General features: G+C 41.8%; 3 protein-coding genes across 3 annotated transcripts; 1 reads left to right on the top strand and 2 right to left on the bottom strand.

Moving 5' to 3' along the window:
- The first annotated feature begins 538 nt into the window (after window positions 1-538).
- mxd3 (MAX dimerization protein 3) lies at window positions 539-4480 on the top strand. Its single transcript, XM_080501881.1, has 6 exons — window positions 539-664; window positions 1284-1383; window positions 1511-1540; window positions 1634-1748; window positions 2374-2539; window positions 3330-4480. The coding sequence occupies exons 1-6, from the start codon at window positions 595-597 to the stop codon at window positions 3446-3448; spliced, it is 600 nt and encodes a 199-aa protein (XP_080358007.1). The 5' UTR covers window positions 539-594; the 3' UTR covers window positions 3449-4480.
- A 244-nt stretch (window positions 4481-4724) lies between these two features.
- Window positions 4725-10398, bottom strand: prelid1a (PRELI domain containing 1a). Its single transcript, XM_080502342.1, has 6 exons — window positions 10317-10398; window positions 9479-9600; window positions 6750-6975; window positions 6526-6639; window positions 6207-6285; window positions 4725-5538 (listed from the first exon to the last, which is right to left on the bottom strand). Exons 2-6 carry the CDS (start codon window positions 9568-9570, stop codon window positions 5417-5419), a joined length of 633 nt encoding a protein of 210 aa, XP_080358468.1. The 5' UTR covers window positions 9571-9600; window positions 10317-10398; the 3' UTR covers window positions 4725-5416.
- A 1719-nt stretch (window positions 10399-12117) lies between these two features.
- npy7r (neuropeptide Y receptor Y7) lies at window positions 12118-13233 on the bottom strand (the record flags this gene model as incomplete). The annotated part of the gene is made up of 1 exon (XM_080502629.1): window positions 12118-13233. One exon carries the CDS (start codon window positions 13231-13233, stop codon window positions 12118-12120), a length of 1116 nt encoding a protein of 371 aa, XP_080358755.1.
- Between the last annotated feature and the right edge of the window lie 3376 nt (window positions 13234-16609).

Here is a 16609-nt window from a genome sequence, read left to right on the forward strand (position 1 = left end):
ATGTGGATTACAAACTATAGTTAGGTTACAACATCATTTTGCAAAGAAAAAAACTTGCAAAAATATAATTACCTCCTAGACAACTACACACAGACGGTTTATGTAAATGTATAATTTTATAATCTTACAAATCTGACGGTAAACGTCAGCTGTATGCATAAAGGGGGAAATAATAGTTGGTTTCGAGCGAGAGTGACGTTCTACGTTTTTCCTGTGATGCCTTCATGACAAGTTACGCGATCGGAATTTCGAAAGTGATTATCATAAAGTTGTAATTATACACATTGGCAAAGTAAAATACAGTTTCCCCAAACAATTGCCCCCATTTTGTGCCGGTTATATGTATGATAGTATGCTTAAGTTTCTGATGTATTATTGAGATTAACGCATATTTTTCAACAGAAGTACAGTAGACAGCGTCCCATGAAGTTGAAATATTCGAGTGTACGTGCGGCTCCTGAAGGCAGCGCCAGTGTTTGGGGTGCTGTGGACTGAGCACGTAGCACACACACACATACACACACTCAGCTTCATCCACTCCAGGCTTGTGTTACCTGCTGTCGGGTCATTTTCTCCAAACAACTAAAAACAACAATGGAGGGACATATTTGCAACATCCAGGTGCTTCTCCGGGCCGCGGAGTTCCTGGAGAGGAGAGAGCGAGGTGAGTGTTTGATGATAACTGTCAGCCCAGGGGGGAGTTGGCTGGTTTATTGTTGGAACAACAATAATGCACAATAAAGCGGTAATAACTGTGCACGGGGGACGTCATGCACAGACGGAATAGCATGCGATTAATCGGTATTTTTCAGCGGAGGGTTATTTTTTTGGGCGATCATCGCCGTTTGACTCAGTGACCTACATATCCGTCTCATCATTGTACTCGAAGGCGCCAATCTGCGCTGGTTTGAAAATGAACCCTGGCGCTGCTGATCGCTCGTTACTCGAATGAAAGTGATGCTGGACACAAAATCAACAAACGAGTTTCTCACTTTGTCTGCACATTGTGGACACCGTGGTTTTGTTTTTTTTGTTAGGTTCTTCAGACTGGTGTGAAGTCGCTTGTATAATAACGGATGTCGAGTGGGTGATGGCGCCAAAACCCCAAACAAAACGTCCAGCTGATGACAGCAGGGTGTTTTTATCCCCCCAGTTTCTCCTCAGCGCCGGGGTCCTCTTACAGCCCGTCGCTGTTTATTTGGAGCACGCTTGTTATAAATAGAAAACATTTATCTCCAGCCTATTATCTAACGCAGATGTAATGTGTTTTTCTTCCTGCTCAGAGGCTGAACATGGCTATGCTTCAGTCCAGCCCCTCAGTCCTGGTCAGCCTGACAAGGGGAGCAAACTGAAAAACAAGAAGATATCTGCCAGTGGCAACAGGTGAGATCCTTACATAACAGACAACTGAAAGGAGGGTGTGGTCCTGGAGCTTTTTTTTTTTTTTTTTTTTAACCAATGGAGCAACCTTTGAAAGTACTGATCACATTTTGTCATGATCTAACCACAGGTCTGTCCACAACGAGCTGGAAAAGAACAGGTAACGAATGCCCTCCAACACTCAATTCCATTCATCAGCAATTCTTTAGTGTGTGTGTGGCTTGACGGCAGCAGGGGTTGTTTGTTGTTGCAGGCGAGCTCAGCTGAGACACTGCCTGGAGCAGCTCAAGAAGCAAGTTCCTCTGTCGTCGGACTCGATGAGGAACACCACTCTCAACCTGCTACGGCGAGCCCAGCTGCACATAAAGGCACGGCCATCTCGCACAAATTAACAAGTCCCGACCTTTGTCCAGTCTTAATCACATTTTGTTGTTGTGTGTCGAATGGCAGTGTTACTTATTTCCTGATTGATCACTCCTCATGATAGTTATTAACCATTCAACACAATTCTGTTTCTGTTCATCTCAATTTATTTAAACTTTCAAGTCAGGTAACACATATCTGATTGATTTGTTAATATCTTTCCAGATAGTTTTAAATGAATGGGCTTGTTTCTCAATTTGCACTTTGTTTTTTGTTTTTTTTAATACAAATTATAGCATCCTTCCATCTTCCATGGTGCTTTGTCCAGCTGGAGTGCTGAAAAAACAGGCAACCAAACAAACTCAAGTTCACATATACATTCAATTGTAGTGACCACTCAGCCTCTGTAAGAGTGCTCACCGCTAAACTGCACCGCCCGAATTCCAACTTCTGTTATTTTATCATTACAAACAGTTTGTCGGATGTCAGCAACTCATTCTCAAGCCATGTTGTTTGCACTGATCCTTATGTTTAGAACATAACCTGCAGGCCACCAATGCTCACTAGCTTGACTATCCTAGTGGTATAGGGGTTTTAGGTCTCACTCGTTTCTTTGTTTGCCCATTTCAGAAGCTGCAGGAGCAGGACGAGCGTGCGGAGCAGCTGAAGGGCCGCCTACGCTGGGAGCAGAACGAGCTGCGCATGCGGCTGGAGCAGCTGCAGAGAGGCACAGAGAGGATGAGGAACAACAGCCAGGGGTCAACCATGTCGTCTGAGAGGTCAGACTCGGACAGAGGTAGGTCATAGGTCAATCTTCAATTTCTGCCACATTGATTTTATTATATATGACTAAAAGTAATTTAACACATTCAATTCACTGAGGATGAATTTGATTTTACTGCCCATTATCAGAAGCCTGATCAGTTGATGTCGGCCACTAGTGAATGTGTTTAGGGCATCTCCCCCTCTCTACAAGTGTTCTGGAGCCCAAACTACTTCCAGTGGATGGATAGAGCGCCTTGCATGGCAGCCATCACTATTGGTGTATGAATAGAGGGATGTGACTGACATCGTAAAGCATTTTGGGGATCGTTTAATAAGTGAAATCCAGGCTTTGCGATAACCATGTTAGAATAACAGACACTATTATCAATAATAACATAACTTTACCATTGAAAGTAACTGCTGTTCCTAAACTGTCCACTGGATGATGCTCTGTTACATAATATTAGAGGTCACAAAGCAGCACTATGACCCGAAACTGAACAGCAATAATCCACATAGCTAAGACATGAGTTAATGCTGCAGTTAAAGCCGACTGCCTGACAAAGTGGCGTTATAGCCAAATCTACATTGTGGGGGGGAGGTGACTGGGTTTTTATCAATATTAATTTAATAAACAGTACAGCAGGTAGGATTACAAAGTTTAATGCATGTCCACTTTTATTTTGACATGTTTGCCTTCTTGCATTAAAGCTGAGGTCAAACTTGATATTTTTTAAGTTATTCTGCTATTATTTAATCTAACTGAGAGCAAACTATATTGTCTACATGCTTTTAATTCGTTTTTTTCTTCTCCTTTGCAGAGGATGTGGAGGTTGACGTGGAAGGCATCGTGTTTGACTGCGTGGACACTGACGGGTTGAGCATGGCACATGCCGACGCAGACCACTGTTACTCCACCATGGACCGGGCCTGGCTATGACAGCAGTGAACCTGCGGCAACCGGTGCGGCGTCAACACGAGGACAGGAGACGAAAACATTCCAAAAAAACCCCAAGAAAAACAGAGGAACATGTTACTGTACAACTGAACACATTTTTCATGGAAGGACTACCTTTTTTGGCATTTTCCTTCCGATACACGTCGGGACGACAAGCTAAACATTTGGTCACGAGCGAGACGTGTCCATTTGCACTGAATAGCAGTAAAAATCACTGGGCTGGGAGGAGCGCTTCTGGCGTCAGTTATAGAGGGGGTGTCCAACTTCTAATTATTCAAGCAGCTCTTTACACTTTTCCTCGTGATCTTTGCAAAATCATCAAACAAGGGCTTTTTATTCTGAACATTTAAGTTATTCTTCACCACAGCACGTCTGTACTCAATTCTGCCTTAAATCAGATTTGGTTTAGTCTTTTAAACAGCTTTTTACTCAGCACTAAGTTTTTTTTCTTTGTTTTCTTCGATATTAAATCTGTGCTATCTTTTGTGTTTATTTTTTTATTGTCCTATTACAGTATGTAATTTCAGCCATGTATTTTGCTGTTTTTCTTCTGTTGCACATTATGTCCACACGTTGCACTTGTTTTGCATATAACAGAAACATTGAACAATAACTCTACGGTGGTGTGTTTGCACATGGATGCTAAATATTAATATGGCATGTTGGCGCGCAGTCCAGTCGGTAATCACACGCAGGAATTTTGATGCCTACGTTAAACTGAGCATTAAGGGGCTCCTGTACGGGTCCGACCACAGCCACAGTTGAATTCACTGCTAACAGATGTGTGCTGGTTATCAAGACTGTGCGCTTTACAGTGTGTATGTTTTCTGATTATGTTAGTTATGCATTACAGCAAATCCTCCAGTAAGGCAGGCAATGTCTACTTGTAATGGTTATGCAACTTCTGCTGCATTACAAGCATGCATCCTGCCCACCTCTTAATATTTAATAACTGAAGGAGCATCTTTCCTTCACTTTCATATATGCAAGATGCCTTATTGTTTTTATGTCTCTCTGCCCAGTAATATTATGTAGCATTTTTGTACTGGTGTAAGCTTTTTCTAATGAATAAATATTTTCTATATTTACATGCTGTGCTTGGTTATTTTAAGGTGTCTGTTCATCACATTACATGTGTTCCCATTTGAATGTTATGGATCTCGTATGAGCCAATTGATATATATATATATATATTTTTTTACTGTGAAGTAATATCATGTCCAATTAAAAAAAGAAATCCACAGAATTATGATTAGAAAGAAAAAGTCAATTTATTGACAAGCTGATATTCCAGAGTGAACACATTGTAGCGTGGGCAAAGCCAATTAACCTGCATGTACTACGCTCCATAGCAGTTGCCATCAAGCCATAAATGCCAATAATAGACTGTCAGCCGAAGTGCTTCAACTCGAAACGAGATGATGCTGGTAGTACCATCAAAGACATGATTAGTTCACTTTATCAGTGACAATGTGATAATATGAGATCAGGATGTAAAATCAGAAACGTAGCTGAAGCTTTAATTAAGTGTTACAAAAAAAAAAGAAGACAAGACTTGATTCAAAATGAACCGGGGTACGAAGCGAACGTTGCTGATGGGCACAGAGGTTGAGCGTCATTATTTTATGGCAGCCAGAGCCTTATTCAACCGTTCCCTTCTGATCTCTTACCTGTGAACACTGACACTGTGTGCTGCCAGAGGAACAATATATATATACTCGCTGCAGCATTCAGAGGGGAGGCTGGAGCCGGCTCTTGAACCCAGCTCAGGCCTTTTATGGTCCACCCACCAGTTCAGTCGGATGCATCCTCACAGAGGTGTGTAACTATAACTGGGATCAGCTTGTCTCGCCCCCCTCACCACCCGTGCTCCGGTAGACAATGAAAGGAGGCAAATATAAATCTGTCCCATTATCGGTGGCCGCAGAACCAGTGACTCCTGGATGCTCGTCAGACGTATTGTTTCTTCTGGGCGTGCGAAGCGAGATCTTTGGCTTTTTCTTTAGCTGCCAGCGCCGTTTCTCGCGCCCGCTCTGTGGCCGTTTCTGCTAGGGTTCTGGACGGCGTTTCACCTGGGAAGGAAACGCGGATCTTAAACATGCTCATCTCAGATGTTGGTAAAACCGGTGAGGAGTCACCTCAAATAGGAAATGAAAAAAGTTCACTTGCATCAAATAAAACAAACCTGGGACTTTTAGCGTATCTGTGTGTCAGCATTAAAAATAATAATAATAGCTTAAAGGATTGTGGCATTGGTTAGCTGAACAGCTGCGAAAACACTAGTGAAGACCAACACGATTCAGGATGAACAAAGCAGAAAGACGCTGATATAATGTTCTTAAAAATCATATCAGTCAAGCCACATTTGTCAAATTTCTTCTAAATAAAGTAAATAAGTTCCCTTATGATTGGATTAATGAAAAACACAACTTTTTAAGTTTCAGTGAATGAAAACACCATGAAAACTAACTCCTGGTGGACAATCTAACATTCAGCTCAAACTGGAGACATTAAAGTGACTCTCTAAGAAACCTTTCTTCTGAAGGACGTTTACCTGTTAATTGAGGAAAAATTCCCACAAAACTAATTGGAAGGGGGAAAAAAAAGTCTAAATTTATTGGGCTTTTTTATGACTAATTGGCATTTTATTTTAGTGATTAATGCAGAGTAACCGACGTCAATCCATTTGGAAACGTTAGGAGTGACTCCTTCCTAAAACCGAACGGTTTGGTTGGTTTACCTTGCATTTTAGCGAGGACATACTCGAAGCCTTTCATGGTCTTTGTGACACTCGTCTTGAACCTCGCGAGACCAAATTCCTGAAAAGTAGACGAGAACGCAAGGTCGGTTAAAAAAAAACAGCAAGGTGTGAAACAACACCACACTCGCATCAAAAGATATTCACTGTCACTCTGATGCCATGAATCGTTCAGTGATTCTCATCGTGGCAGGAGGCGTCGGCTGATTTCAGCCGACGCTGTTTTATGTTAGTAGTGAATGAAAAGCCGGTGGCACGTCTCCCTTTTGGACTCTTGTGCTGCTCCGCTAACACTACTGACCTGAATAGCTCTGGAGAGTCCGTAAACATTGGAAGAGATCCAAGCTTCTCTTTTTATCTCGGTCCAGCTGCCATTCTCCGGGTTAATTTGGTACTCGCATCGCTCCTCCACCGACTGTGCAAATAGCAAAAAAAAAAAAAAGATAGACAAACACAACAAGTTACATAAGAGTCTTTTTTACTTTGTGCGACTGTGCGTCAACAACACCATGAATGTCAGCGCACCATGAGGCGAGCGTGGCTGATGTTCCACGTGAGCGTGGTCATGGTCCTTTTCTGAGGGTCCACGATGGAGTCCTCGATGATGTACGCCGAGCTGGCCATGTGCTTCGGCAGGTACCGCTCCATCCAGCGAGGCGCTCGGCTGGTTTTGGTCAACAGACGTCTGGAAATGAGGCAGTTTGCCGGGGTGACCTCTCGGAAGATTATGTCCTCCGTCAAGACATGATTACTGTGAAACAAGGCAGAGGGACGGATCATTACAAAGTTGTCAGGGTGCAGATCGCAGAGATCTTGAGATCAACCTCATTAGGAGTCTGCAAATTGTCCGCACTTGATATTGTCATACAGTTGAACTCACTTCCTTTGTGCCTTTCTCCCACATTACCACTGGAGGGAGCTTGCAAGCAACCACAGTTTGAGAATAAGACTTTTTCCAGCTTGTTATGGCCAAACATTTCATGTCCCATCATCAGCCACATGGTACAAAGCAGCAGCAGCATTATAACACATACATAAACTCGCCCTAACAAAGTGCAGCACTTCTTCACTTCTCATCTATTCAATGAGAATACGTTAAGTCAAAGTCACTTCTATTAGTCAGTTCTACTACACATTGTCACATATAGAGAACTGAAATGGCGTTCTGTTCTCACACACTTCAGAAATAGAAATTATGCAGGCTAAAATATATAGGCTAGAATGTAATAACTTAGGAGAGAAATAAGTAAAAAACAATGCGAGTAGACTTAACAGTGAAAACAACAAAAAAGAAACGGATTTGTGCATTATATATTTTTTAAGTGCTGGACTATTTTCCTAATATTTACTACAGTAAATATCACGTATATGTATATCTATCTCACTATTACAGTTTCAGAATTCGAGGACACAAGAGAACAGCCGGTGATGATTAAAGTTGTTTCAATCACTTCAACATTTTAAGACCATTTATTTCCAAAGAAGTCCTAATTTTGTTGAAAATGCCCAAAAAACCCATACAAAACACTTTCATCTGAGAGGAAAAAAGGCCTTTTAAATGTTGCTTGGGCTTAAATTTTTTGATTCATTGTTTTTATTTACTAAAGCCATCAATTCAAATCTCTGAATATTGAACTGATGCAATGCATCATAACAGACTGATATTTCCTAATGATTAAAATAAATTGCAAGTTTCTGATATACACATATAAGAGTTATCAGATTTTCATGAAACACAAAATTTTTTAATTTTCTTATGCCATTACATCAATCCAAGGTAAAATTATTGTGTCATAAGAAACATATTTTGTACGCGTGTATGTCAAGCAATCACAACAGGATCACAAACACACACAGCAATGAGTCACATGTCAGGTCTCCTGTCACATCTGTGTCGCGGGAAGCCGTCTGGCTATATAAAAAGCACACAGCGAGACGCCTTTGGTTCCATCGCTGCGGATGAAATCACTTGAGAGAAAAACTCCTGCTAAAGCTGTAGAATCTGTGGGGGAGCTGCTGCATGACTTTGGATCGAAAATATCAAAGGTGACTTTCGTTTTGGTGTACAAAATGAAACACAGCGGTGACGGAAATCCATGGAATATGTTTAGGGAACATAGAAGTGTGTCTCTTTGTTCTGTGTGCGACTTCACCTCCTGCTGGTATCTGAATGTAAAATAGTGCAGGCAAAACACAGCAGCATCTATTCTGTAACGTTGCTCTATCACTAATCAATATGAATAATCAATCTTTAGAAGATATTCAAAATCACTGCTAAACAACAGAACAAGATAATATCACTAATTGACAAAACCAGTGCATTTCTCACCTACTTCAGTGAATGTAAACGTTCAATAAAACAATTAAGAAACCAAATAAAACAATTTTAGATTTACGCACCTTAAAAAACAAAAAAAAAGTCACTATTGCCACCTAATACACAAAAGTGGTCTGAAAAAAGTTTGACTAATATACAAGATTGCATATTTGACATGATTGGACTGAATGAATCTTCAAATACATTAATAATCTGAATAAGAAACCTAATGATTAGTCTTGAAGTAACTCAAAAATGAAATACGTCACTCCTATGCTAATGATTAAACTAGTTAAGTAGGCCACGAGTCATCACCAACATCAGTATGCAGCACATTTTCAGACATAATCCAACAATCGGCTTCGATCAGGCATGGGAAGCTGGTGTCCTGCACACCACATTAAACCCCCTTTGACATTGTCGTCCATGAGACAGTTTCCAAAACTGGTGATGCATGAGTAACTGTGTTTAAATCTGATATCAAAAGTAATTATGTCTTAAAAATTTAAGACACTAGACACTTTTTAAAAGGTGGGATTTGTGAAGTGCATGCCATTTAATTCCATAGGCATAAACAGGAATAAGTAGAATCAAATGTTGCACTTTATTTTAAATTGTCATACATCAATAATCACAAGTTACCGCCCGATAAAAGAAGAACAAAGCTGTTTGACGTGGATCATGTCGTTTGAACACCGAAAACTACATGCCTTTGGGGTTAGCAAAGCAGACTTGATCGAAATCCGACAAGTGACAGCATGACCTTTGACCCCAGCAGCTCCTGAAGAAACCCACTGCTCCTAACGCGTGTATTAATAGGATGGGTTAGATCTAGACAAGTAAGCGAAGGGAATCCATAAAGTAGACTTCCTTCCTTTTCTTTGTATGGAAGCCAGAGCCGAGATACAGATTGGGTCTGTCACCCCTCCACACTCACCTGTAAGGGTTTGGATATCGCTGCCAGAAAGCAACACACACTTGGTCCCAGCTGCTTTTCAACAAGCCTGCACAGCAGACATATTTCACCATTGTTCCCCTCGTTTTCTCTGGAAATTAAACCTGCAGACAAACAGAAAACAGCATGTTCGTGTGCCAACATTGTGCAACGAGAGAGAGAGAGAGAGAGAGAGAGAGAGAGAGAGAGAGAGAGAGAGAGAGAGAGAGAGAGAGAGAGAGAGAGAGAGAGAGAGAGAGAGAGAGAGAGAGAGAGAGAGAGAGAGAGAGAGAGAGAGAGAGAGAGAGAGAGAGAGAGAGAGAGAGAGAGAGAGAGAGAGAGAGAGAGAGAGAGAGAGAGAGAGAGAGAGAGAGAGAGAGAGAGAGAGAGAAACTTTGTGTCAACCATAAAAGAAATCGATTCAAGGAAGAAAAACTAAGACACATAACATGCTTTCGGTGTGTCGACATAAGATCGTACCAGAATCGCCACGTTTTCTTCCCGTCGTTTCGGACGCTAAAAGCTACATGCACTTCCTGTCACACTGTCACCGAACAGCTCCTTAAATCACCCGACAAGAGTGACAGCCGACAACGTGGCTTAAAAACGACCACGGATTGATCGATGACCCGACCACGAGTTGGAAACACCAGCCGAAGTCGCTCCCATCGCGTTAGTCACGTACGCACTCCTTTAGCTTCCTCTTTTAGCGTGCGTTAGCCTAGCATGTGGCTAACCTCATGAATGAATGGAGGCGCCTGAGCTCCGTAAGTGTCACGACAGTGTGGCGAAAGTAAAGTGCGTGCGCCTCTAAGGCCGTCGAAGAGCTGAGAAGAGTTACCTGCAAAGCGACACCATTCAAAGGATCACGGTTAACGTCTCATAGTCCATTCCGCGGCGGCCACCCACAAATCATGTCAAAGATGAGTGCAACTGGAGAGAAGGTCAAACCCGACGACACATCCGGGGACTGCAGCGGCAATGCTGCATGTGGACACTAGAGGGCAGCAGGCGACTGTGCATAATTTACATACTGTAATTGCGTCTCACAAAAAGTCCTAATATTGATGACAAAACTCGCGTTATGTTGCTAAATGTGTACGTTTAGAGCTCTTCTTTAACATTTAAGTATGTAGATATCAAACTAAATCTGGCACTCTTGTTGTGTTTATTTTTCTGCAGAAAAAACATTTACTTGAATACAGTTTTGGGTTAGAGCCATATGGATCTAAGGCAGCTGGTATACTTCATAATCAACATTTTAAAGAACATAGGCTAAACCAAGAAATCACTGACGTGGGTGTAAAAACAAACCCAGCATTCAGATAAAATAGGTATTTTCTCTGGTGTAAAATGAATCACACTGCGTAGGCCACATCAATAAATGCTTTATTGGATTAACTTGACCCAGTTATTCTCCGAAATGAAGCCCAAAGTTTATCTGTAGGACTTTGCCAATCCCCAGATTCAGTCTTATGTTGATGTGTAGATGGATTATCTGATTGGCAAGTTCAAGAGATAAATGTACGATATGCAGATGATTGAAGATTTGAGATTACTCTACGCTACCCCAATACTTGAGCGCTTTATTTGTTGCGCCAGTGTGCAACACTTTTCTTTATATGTACTGCATATACTGTATGATGAAATCTTCACTGTTTCGAGCCATCTTCCAGAGTCCATCGCAACTGATTGCATGTGAATCCATTTGAGGTATACCGATCCAAACCAAATTCTCTTTATTTCACAAAGAGGCAGAAAACACATATTCCTCTGCTTCTCAAATCAGACATGGGAGTGTATGTGTACAGCAGTGGCTCAGTGAGTAAACCCAGAGGGCATGTGGTCACTTAATGTTTCAGCGTTCATTAAAAACCTTCAACAAAAGACACTTTAATAGCAGAGTAACAAATGGGTCGTACTGGTTTCTTTGCCTTTTTGTAAAAGTTCTCTTTTATATCTTCACAGCAGATGCCCGCCTACTGTGATGAAAATATCAATAATCTTGTTCCCCCCTCTCACAAACCTTTGCTTTAATAGTTAATTCGTCTGGATTCTCGCAAGTACATTTAATCAGGAACAACTGGTTGCCAAGACGAGGCTATTGACCTGACAGAAGTTTACCGATCGCCTCCTTTGTATTCTCTATCCTGGATAAAGACTAAACGTTACACTGGCAAGAAAGTTGTCAGCTAATTAATCCAGAATAAAACTTTGGCTGGTGAATAGGATCCAAATATATTTCAAACAGCCAATAAATAGAGAAAACAGGTGTGAAAAATGATGCTGTCACAGTTACAATCACCGGCTTCCCTTTGGCAATTGTAATACATGATTTACCCACCGGAGTCTGCATTTACAAGAGAACACATTATACATTTTACCAAGTTAAATAACACTTACGTAAACATCTTAAACACATAGTTAAATAGGCTTGACAAATGTATTTCACTGTACCATTCAAAAAGTAAAGAAGAGCCTTACATAAAGCAATTTGCATGCAAAGCTTCGGATCCTCTCCAGTGACTGAGATACTCAAGATCAGACCATTCAAGTCGAAAGGCTTTCAACCACAAGCACCACAAAGCAGAGGTGCGCGCAAGGTGTTCATACTCTATAGGCATTTCAAATATGAGTAAATCTCATACGGCAGTAGGGGGGTGCCCCCCATTACGACCATTCAGAGTCAGTCCTCTTGTGGATCGGGTCCTGAATGAGCCCTCTGGGTGGAAAGAATCCGGCTTATCCTCGCAACGAAACACCATGAGGAAGCCGTTCCTGTAGTTTTTATTCATCCAACCATACAGGAGGGGGTTTGTGAATGTTGAACACATGGCCACGATGTGAAACAGCGTGTAGATCAGTTTGTACTCCTTGAACCTGAGCACCAGGTCCAGGTCGCTGGCCAGCTGAAACACATGAAACGGAAGCCAACAGGTAGCAAACACCACCACCACCAGCGCCAACATCTTCGTGGTCTTTTTGCGACGTGCAATGCTGTCGTTTCGGCTGGATGGGCTGATGTGATTCTTCAGTTTGACCCAGATGCATATGTAAGCATAACTGATGATGGCTAATGGAAGGATATATTGTAGGAGCAGCATGGAGAGGCTGTAGATGACTCCGTCCCTGCTGGTGCCGTGGGGCCAATTCTCGGAGCACACGGCGATGTGCAGGTCGATGGACGGGATCTCCTCGTTGCGGTACTCTCTGAAAATGGCCAGTGGTGCCGCCAGGACAGCAGACACTGTCCAGGTGAGCGCCATGATGAGGAAGCTGGAGCTCCACGTGAGGCGGCGGCCGAGGTGAAAGACTATACAGCGGTAGCGCTCCAGAGCTATGACAGTCAGAGTCAGGATAGAAACGTGGACACTCAGGGCCTGGGCAAAGGGCACCATGTGACAGAGCACAGCACCAAACTTCCACTCGTCCAGCAAAGTGTAAACTAACGTGAATGGCAAGCACAAAGTGTCTACAAGGAGGTCTGCAAGGGCCAGGTTCGCTATGAAGAAGTTGGTCACTGTTCGCATGTTTCTGTAGCGAATAATCATGTAGATGACGAGGGCATTTCCCAGCAGGCCCAGTAGGATGATAAGGGAATACGCTGTGATCAGGATGATCTGCACACCGAGGTGCTTGGTGATGTCGGTGTGGAAGCCAGGAGGATGCAATCCCAGGCTGTCATTAAGGGGTGCAGAAGTTTCAGTTTCAGCAGCCTCCCCGTCTCCGCTGCTGTTGGATGTGTCTGGTGGGCTCATTTTGTTGAGAGGATGTTTGATCAAACCTGTGCCGACACCTGAACAGAAAAAAAAAAACCCAATACAAGACATGAAAGAAAATAAATTAGACAAAATCAGGCAGAATATTTCCACCGATGAAAAGAAATAAAATTGTGTGAACGATGTTTGAGCTCCAGGCGCTCATATGTTTATGCATTACTTGTCACTGCAGGATGACTTCTGGAACAACACATCATCAGCAGGGTAAAACTGACTTGTCACACGATGATCTAATCCCAACTCACTTCCCTATTAGTGTGCCAATAATCATCATCTTGGTGATTTTTTTTCCCTTCACCATGTTAAGAAGAACTGACAATGAAGAATCTTTGCAATGCAGTTGTTCACAGATCATCCTCTCACTAATGACCATGGTGAACAATGAAGTTATAAGGAAATAAAGAAGATAATTGCTTTATACTGTCACTGTGTTTGCAGGCACTCGTGAAGTACCGCATCTTGGGAAACTGACACTATTACATGCCGGATCAGTGTTTTGACAGCCTTTCTCATGTATGTGATAACTTCTCGCCCATTTGCTCCCCCCCTCTTCCACTATACAATGTCTTCCATCATTTCGGGAAGAGTGCACAGAGCTATATCTATGTCTAACACCAAAAGATGTAGACAAATTGGTAGTTTCAGTGTCATGCCTTAAGCCATGGCATTTACTTTCAGGGTATTTTCCTTCTCACATCAGTATGTAGAGAAAGATCTCTGATTAGACATTTTGGTGTAATATGAGTGAATAAACACGACATACAACCATTTCATTATTCTTCTAATATAACCTGGAAAGGGTAGTTCGAATTGCAAATGTCACAAGGATGTAAATGTCATGTGCTGTAGTATTTAACTCAAGAGTAATGAAACAGGTGGCAATTTTGCAGATAAGATAATTCTCTATTGCATGCAGCCTAATTATTAGAACAATCATGGATGATTGCATTGACGAGGTGGATCATCTGGTAAGCTATGGGAATGATATATGCATATCAGAAACAGAGGGTAACCAATGGTAATTCTTCTTTATTTGCTGAAGGTTTGACCAAAATTCTACCAAAATAGGCCATGCACTTGTTCCAAAGGTAGCCTGTTTATTTGTTTGCAGCTTTCCATTCATCAAAGGGACACACGCACCTATGGTATTATAAGGAGCGGAGCAAAAAATTATGGAGGAAGCAATGTGATCAGGAGGAGTGAGGCATTTCAAAGCCACATCATTAGAGCTCCAGTCTGGTTGCTTCCACAGACTGCATCTCATAATAGGGAATATTGTGTGGTAGGTCTAATGTGAAACCACCATCGTCCACTAAAAGAGATTCCTGCTAATTGTATTGCTCAAAGCTTCTGCAATGCCACTGACTGTGCCCACTGCCCCATATATGCATAGATTTACTACAGTTTGATTCAGATGATGACTCAGTGTCTCCATTCTAATTAAGTAAATGAACTTTGCATTACATAACAGCAAGCAACTTTAAGTTCAGCAAAATGCTCTCCACAAATCCACAACACTTTAATTTCAATGATGGAGACTGAATGTGTGTGCGTGTGTGTGTGTGCGTGTGTGAGTGTGTGTGTGTTTGTGTGTGGTGTTTGTTGACTTGACTTATTCACGTCATAATTTTCTTTTATATTCATCTCGTATATAAGCTTTTCCGGTTAAAACAGGGGCGAGTGTCAAGTGCAGCACGAGTTCATTGTATGCTGTTATCTATAAAGTACAGCCAGTGTTTGGCTAAAGATGATGACATGGCATGAGGAAAAGTCATTGTCCATTCAGGGTTCTGCGCAATTACCTCAATTAAATATCTTCCACTTAAGAATTGAACAAAGACACACATTTATACAAGAGGCGCGAAACAAAGAAAATGATCAAATAGAAATCCAGTACGCGCACATATGTGTCATAAAATGACTAAAAAAAATAACAGAAAATTCTTAGATCATCAGAAAATGTGGCTCTAACTGCCAAGGTGTTTGAGTCATAATGATTTGAAAAGCACGAACAGCCTGTTCGGACCCTCTGTCACCACAGCTGCACCGCGACATTCATCCGAGGTGCTGCAGGCGACATCTGCACTTTAAAAAGAATGATTTATTTGCCAAAGCCCATTGTGTATCCCATCAAATAAGGCGAGCTAAGCTTCTGATTAATCTGCTATCAAACACCTGCCCAAAGATCCCCTCTATTCTCCTTATCCAGTCACGAAATTATCTGGCAACTCTTCGCCGAACGGCTCCACATTGATGCGTAATTTGTGGTCATTTGTTTAACTTAATTCATGGTGCGGATTCAGAAATCGTCAACTGAGTACTCAAATCTAATTTGTGCCAATCTGTCCCGTCTTGTAACAGACTTAGTCTTTTTTAATGTGTAATTTTTACACTTGGTCATTTTGCAGTCCGGAGGTTTTCTCACATCCAAATTACGCGCAGGGTATCAGTTCGAGTACAGGTTACGCTGCTGCACATTAATAGAAATATCCACATATTACGAGCCTGGGCTCCATTACAGTCATAAAAGATTGAAGTACTATTTATTTAAAGTCTAAATTAAAGCCATGCGCATGTTAACTGACTCACCTTTTTCTCTATATGTCCTTTGGCAAAGAAGTCTTCACCCGAGACTGGCATGGAACAAGTGGGAAAAATCCCGAAGCTCCTCCCAGCCTGTAGCGCCCGGTGCGCATCTTGCGCCTCGACTGTGAGTCCCTGAGCCAGGTTCACAGGATACTGTGCGAGTGTCCACATCTGTGCCAGAGGTTGTCACTAGAGATCTGCGCACGGCAAATGCGTTCGATACATCACAATTCGAGGGAAACAGCCGCGTTATTTCATTTAAACTTATACGCAGTGAGGAAATGTAATAAAACAAGCCCAAGTGTCCCTAAAAGTGCCCACGCAGACTCACAATACCCAATTTATTGGGTTTTACAGTTTTGCTTCCGTGTATACCGCATGGAGCATCCGAGCTTAGTTATTGAAGTGTGGTATCCCTAGATTGTGCTATAGGATGTGTCAGTCAGTATTTAGTTCTTTTACTTGAATTATTTCCATCATATTGAAATGCGAAAATACATTATCATTGATTTCCTTTGACCATTGTTGAAATGAAAAGACATATCTTTTCTGAAAAATGTTCAAGGTTGATTTTATGTATTACACTACACATATTGCTAGTAGTATGCATTCACAAGATATCTCAAGTGACAAAAGAAAAAGAAAAAAATACCCTCATGGGTGTCATTGAAATGAATGGAGTTCGATATCCAATACACATTGCTGGACTCACAACCAAAAGCAATTTCAACCAGTCAAGATAAAATCACTTAACTTGATCAGGCCTATA

The sequence above is a fragment of the Blennius ocellaris genome (genome assembly GCF_963422515.1).
Source record: "Blennius ocellaris genome assembly, chromosome: 9".
NCBI classification, from domain to species: domain Eukaryota; kingdom Metazoa; phylum Chordata; class Actinopteri; order Blenniiformes; family Blenniidae; genus Blennius; species Blennius ocellaris.

Coding starts and splice junctions, on each gene's coding strand:
- mxd3 (XM_080501881.1), top strand. CDS start 595: ATGGAGGGACATATTTGCAACATCCAGGTGCTTCTCCGGGCCGCGGAG. Junction 665..1,283: donor CCTGGAGAGGAGAGAGCGAG/GTGAGTGTTTGA, acceptor CTTCCTGCTCAG/AGGCTGAACATGGCTATGCT. Junction 1,541..1,633: donor AACGAGCTGGAAAAGAACAG/GTAACGAATGCC, acceptor TTGTTGTTGCAG/GCGAGCTCAGCTGAGACACT.
- prelid1a (XM_080502342.1), bottom strand. CDS start 9,570: ATGGTGAAATATGTCTGCTGTGCAGGCTTGTTGAAAAGCAGCTGGGAC. Junction 6,640..6,749: donor TCAGCCACGCTCGCCTCATG/GTGCGCTGACAT, acceptor CTATTTGCACAG/TCGGTGGAGGAGCGATGCGA. Junction 6,286..6,525: donor GACTCTCCAGAGCTATTCAG/GTCAGTAGTGTT, acceptor TCTACTTTTCAG/GAATTTGGTCTCGCGAGGTT.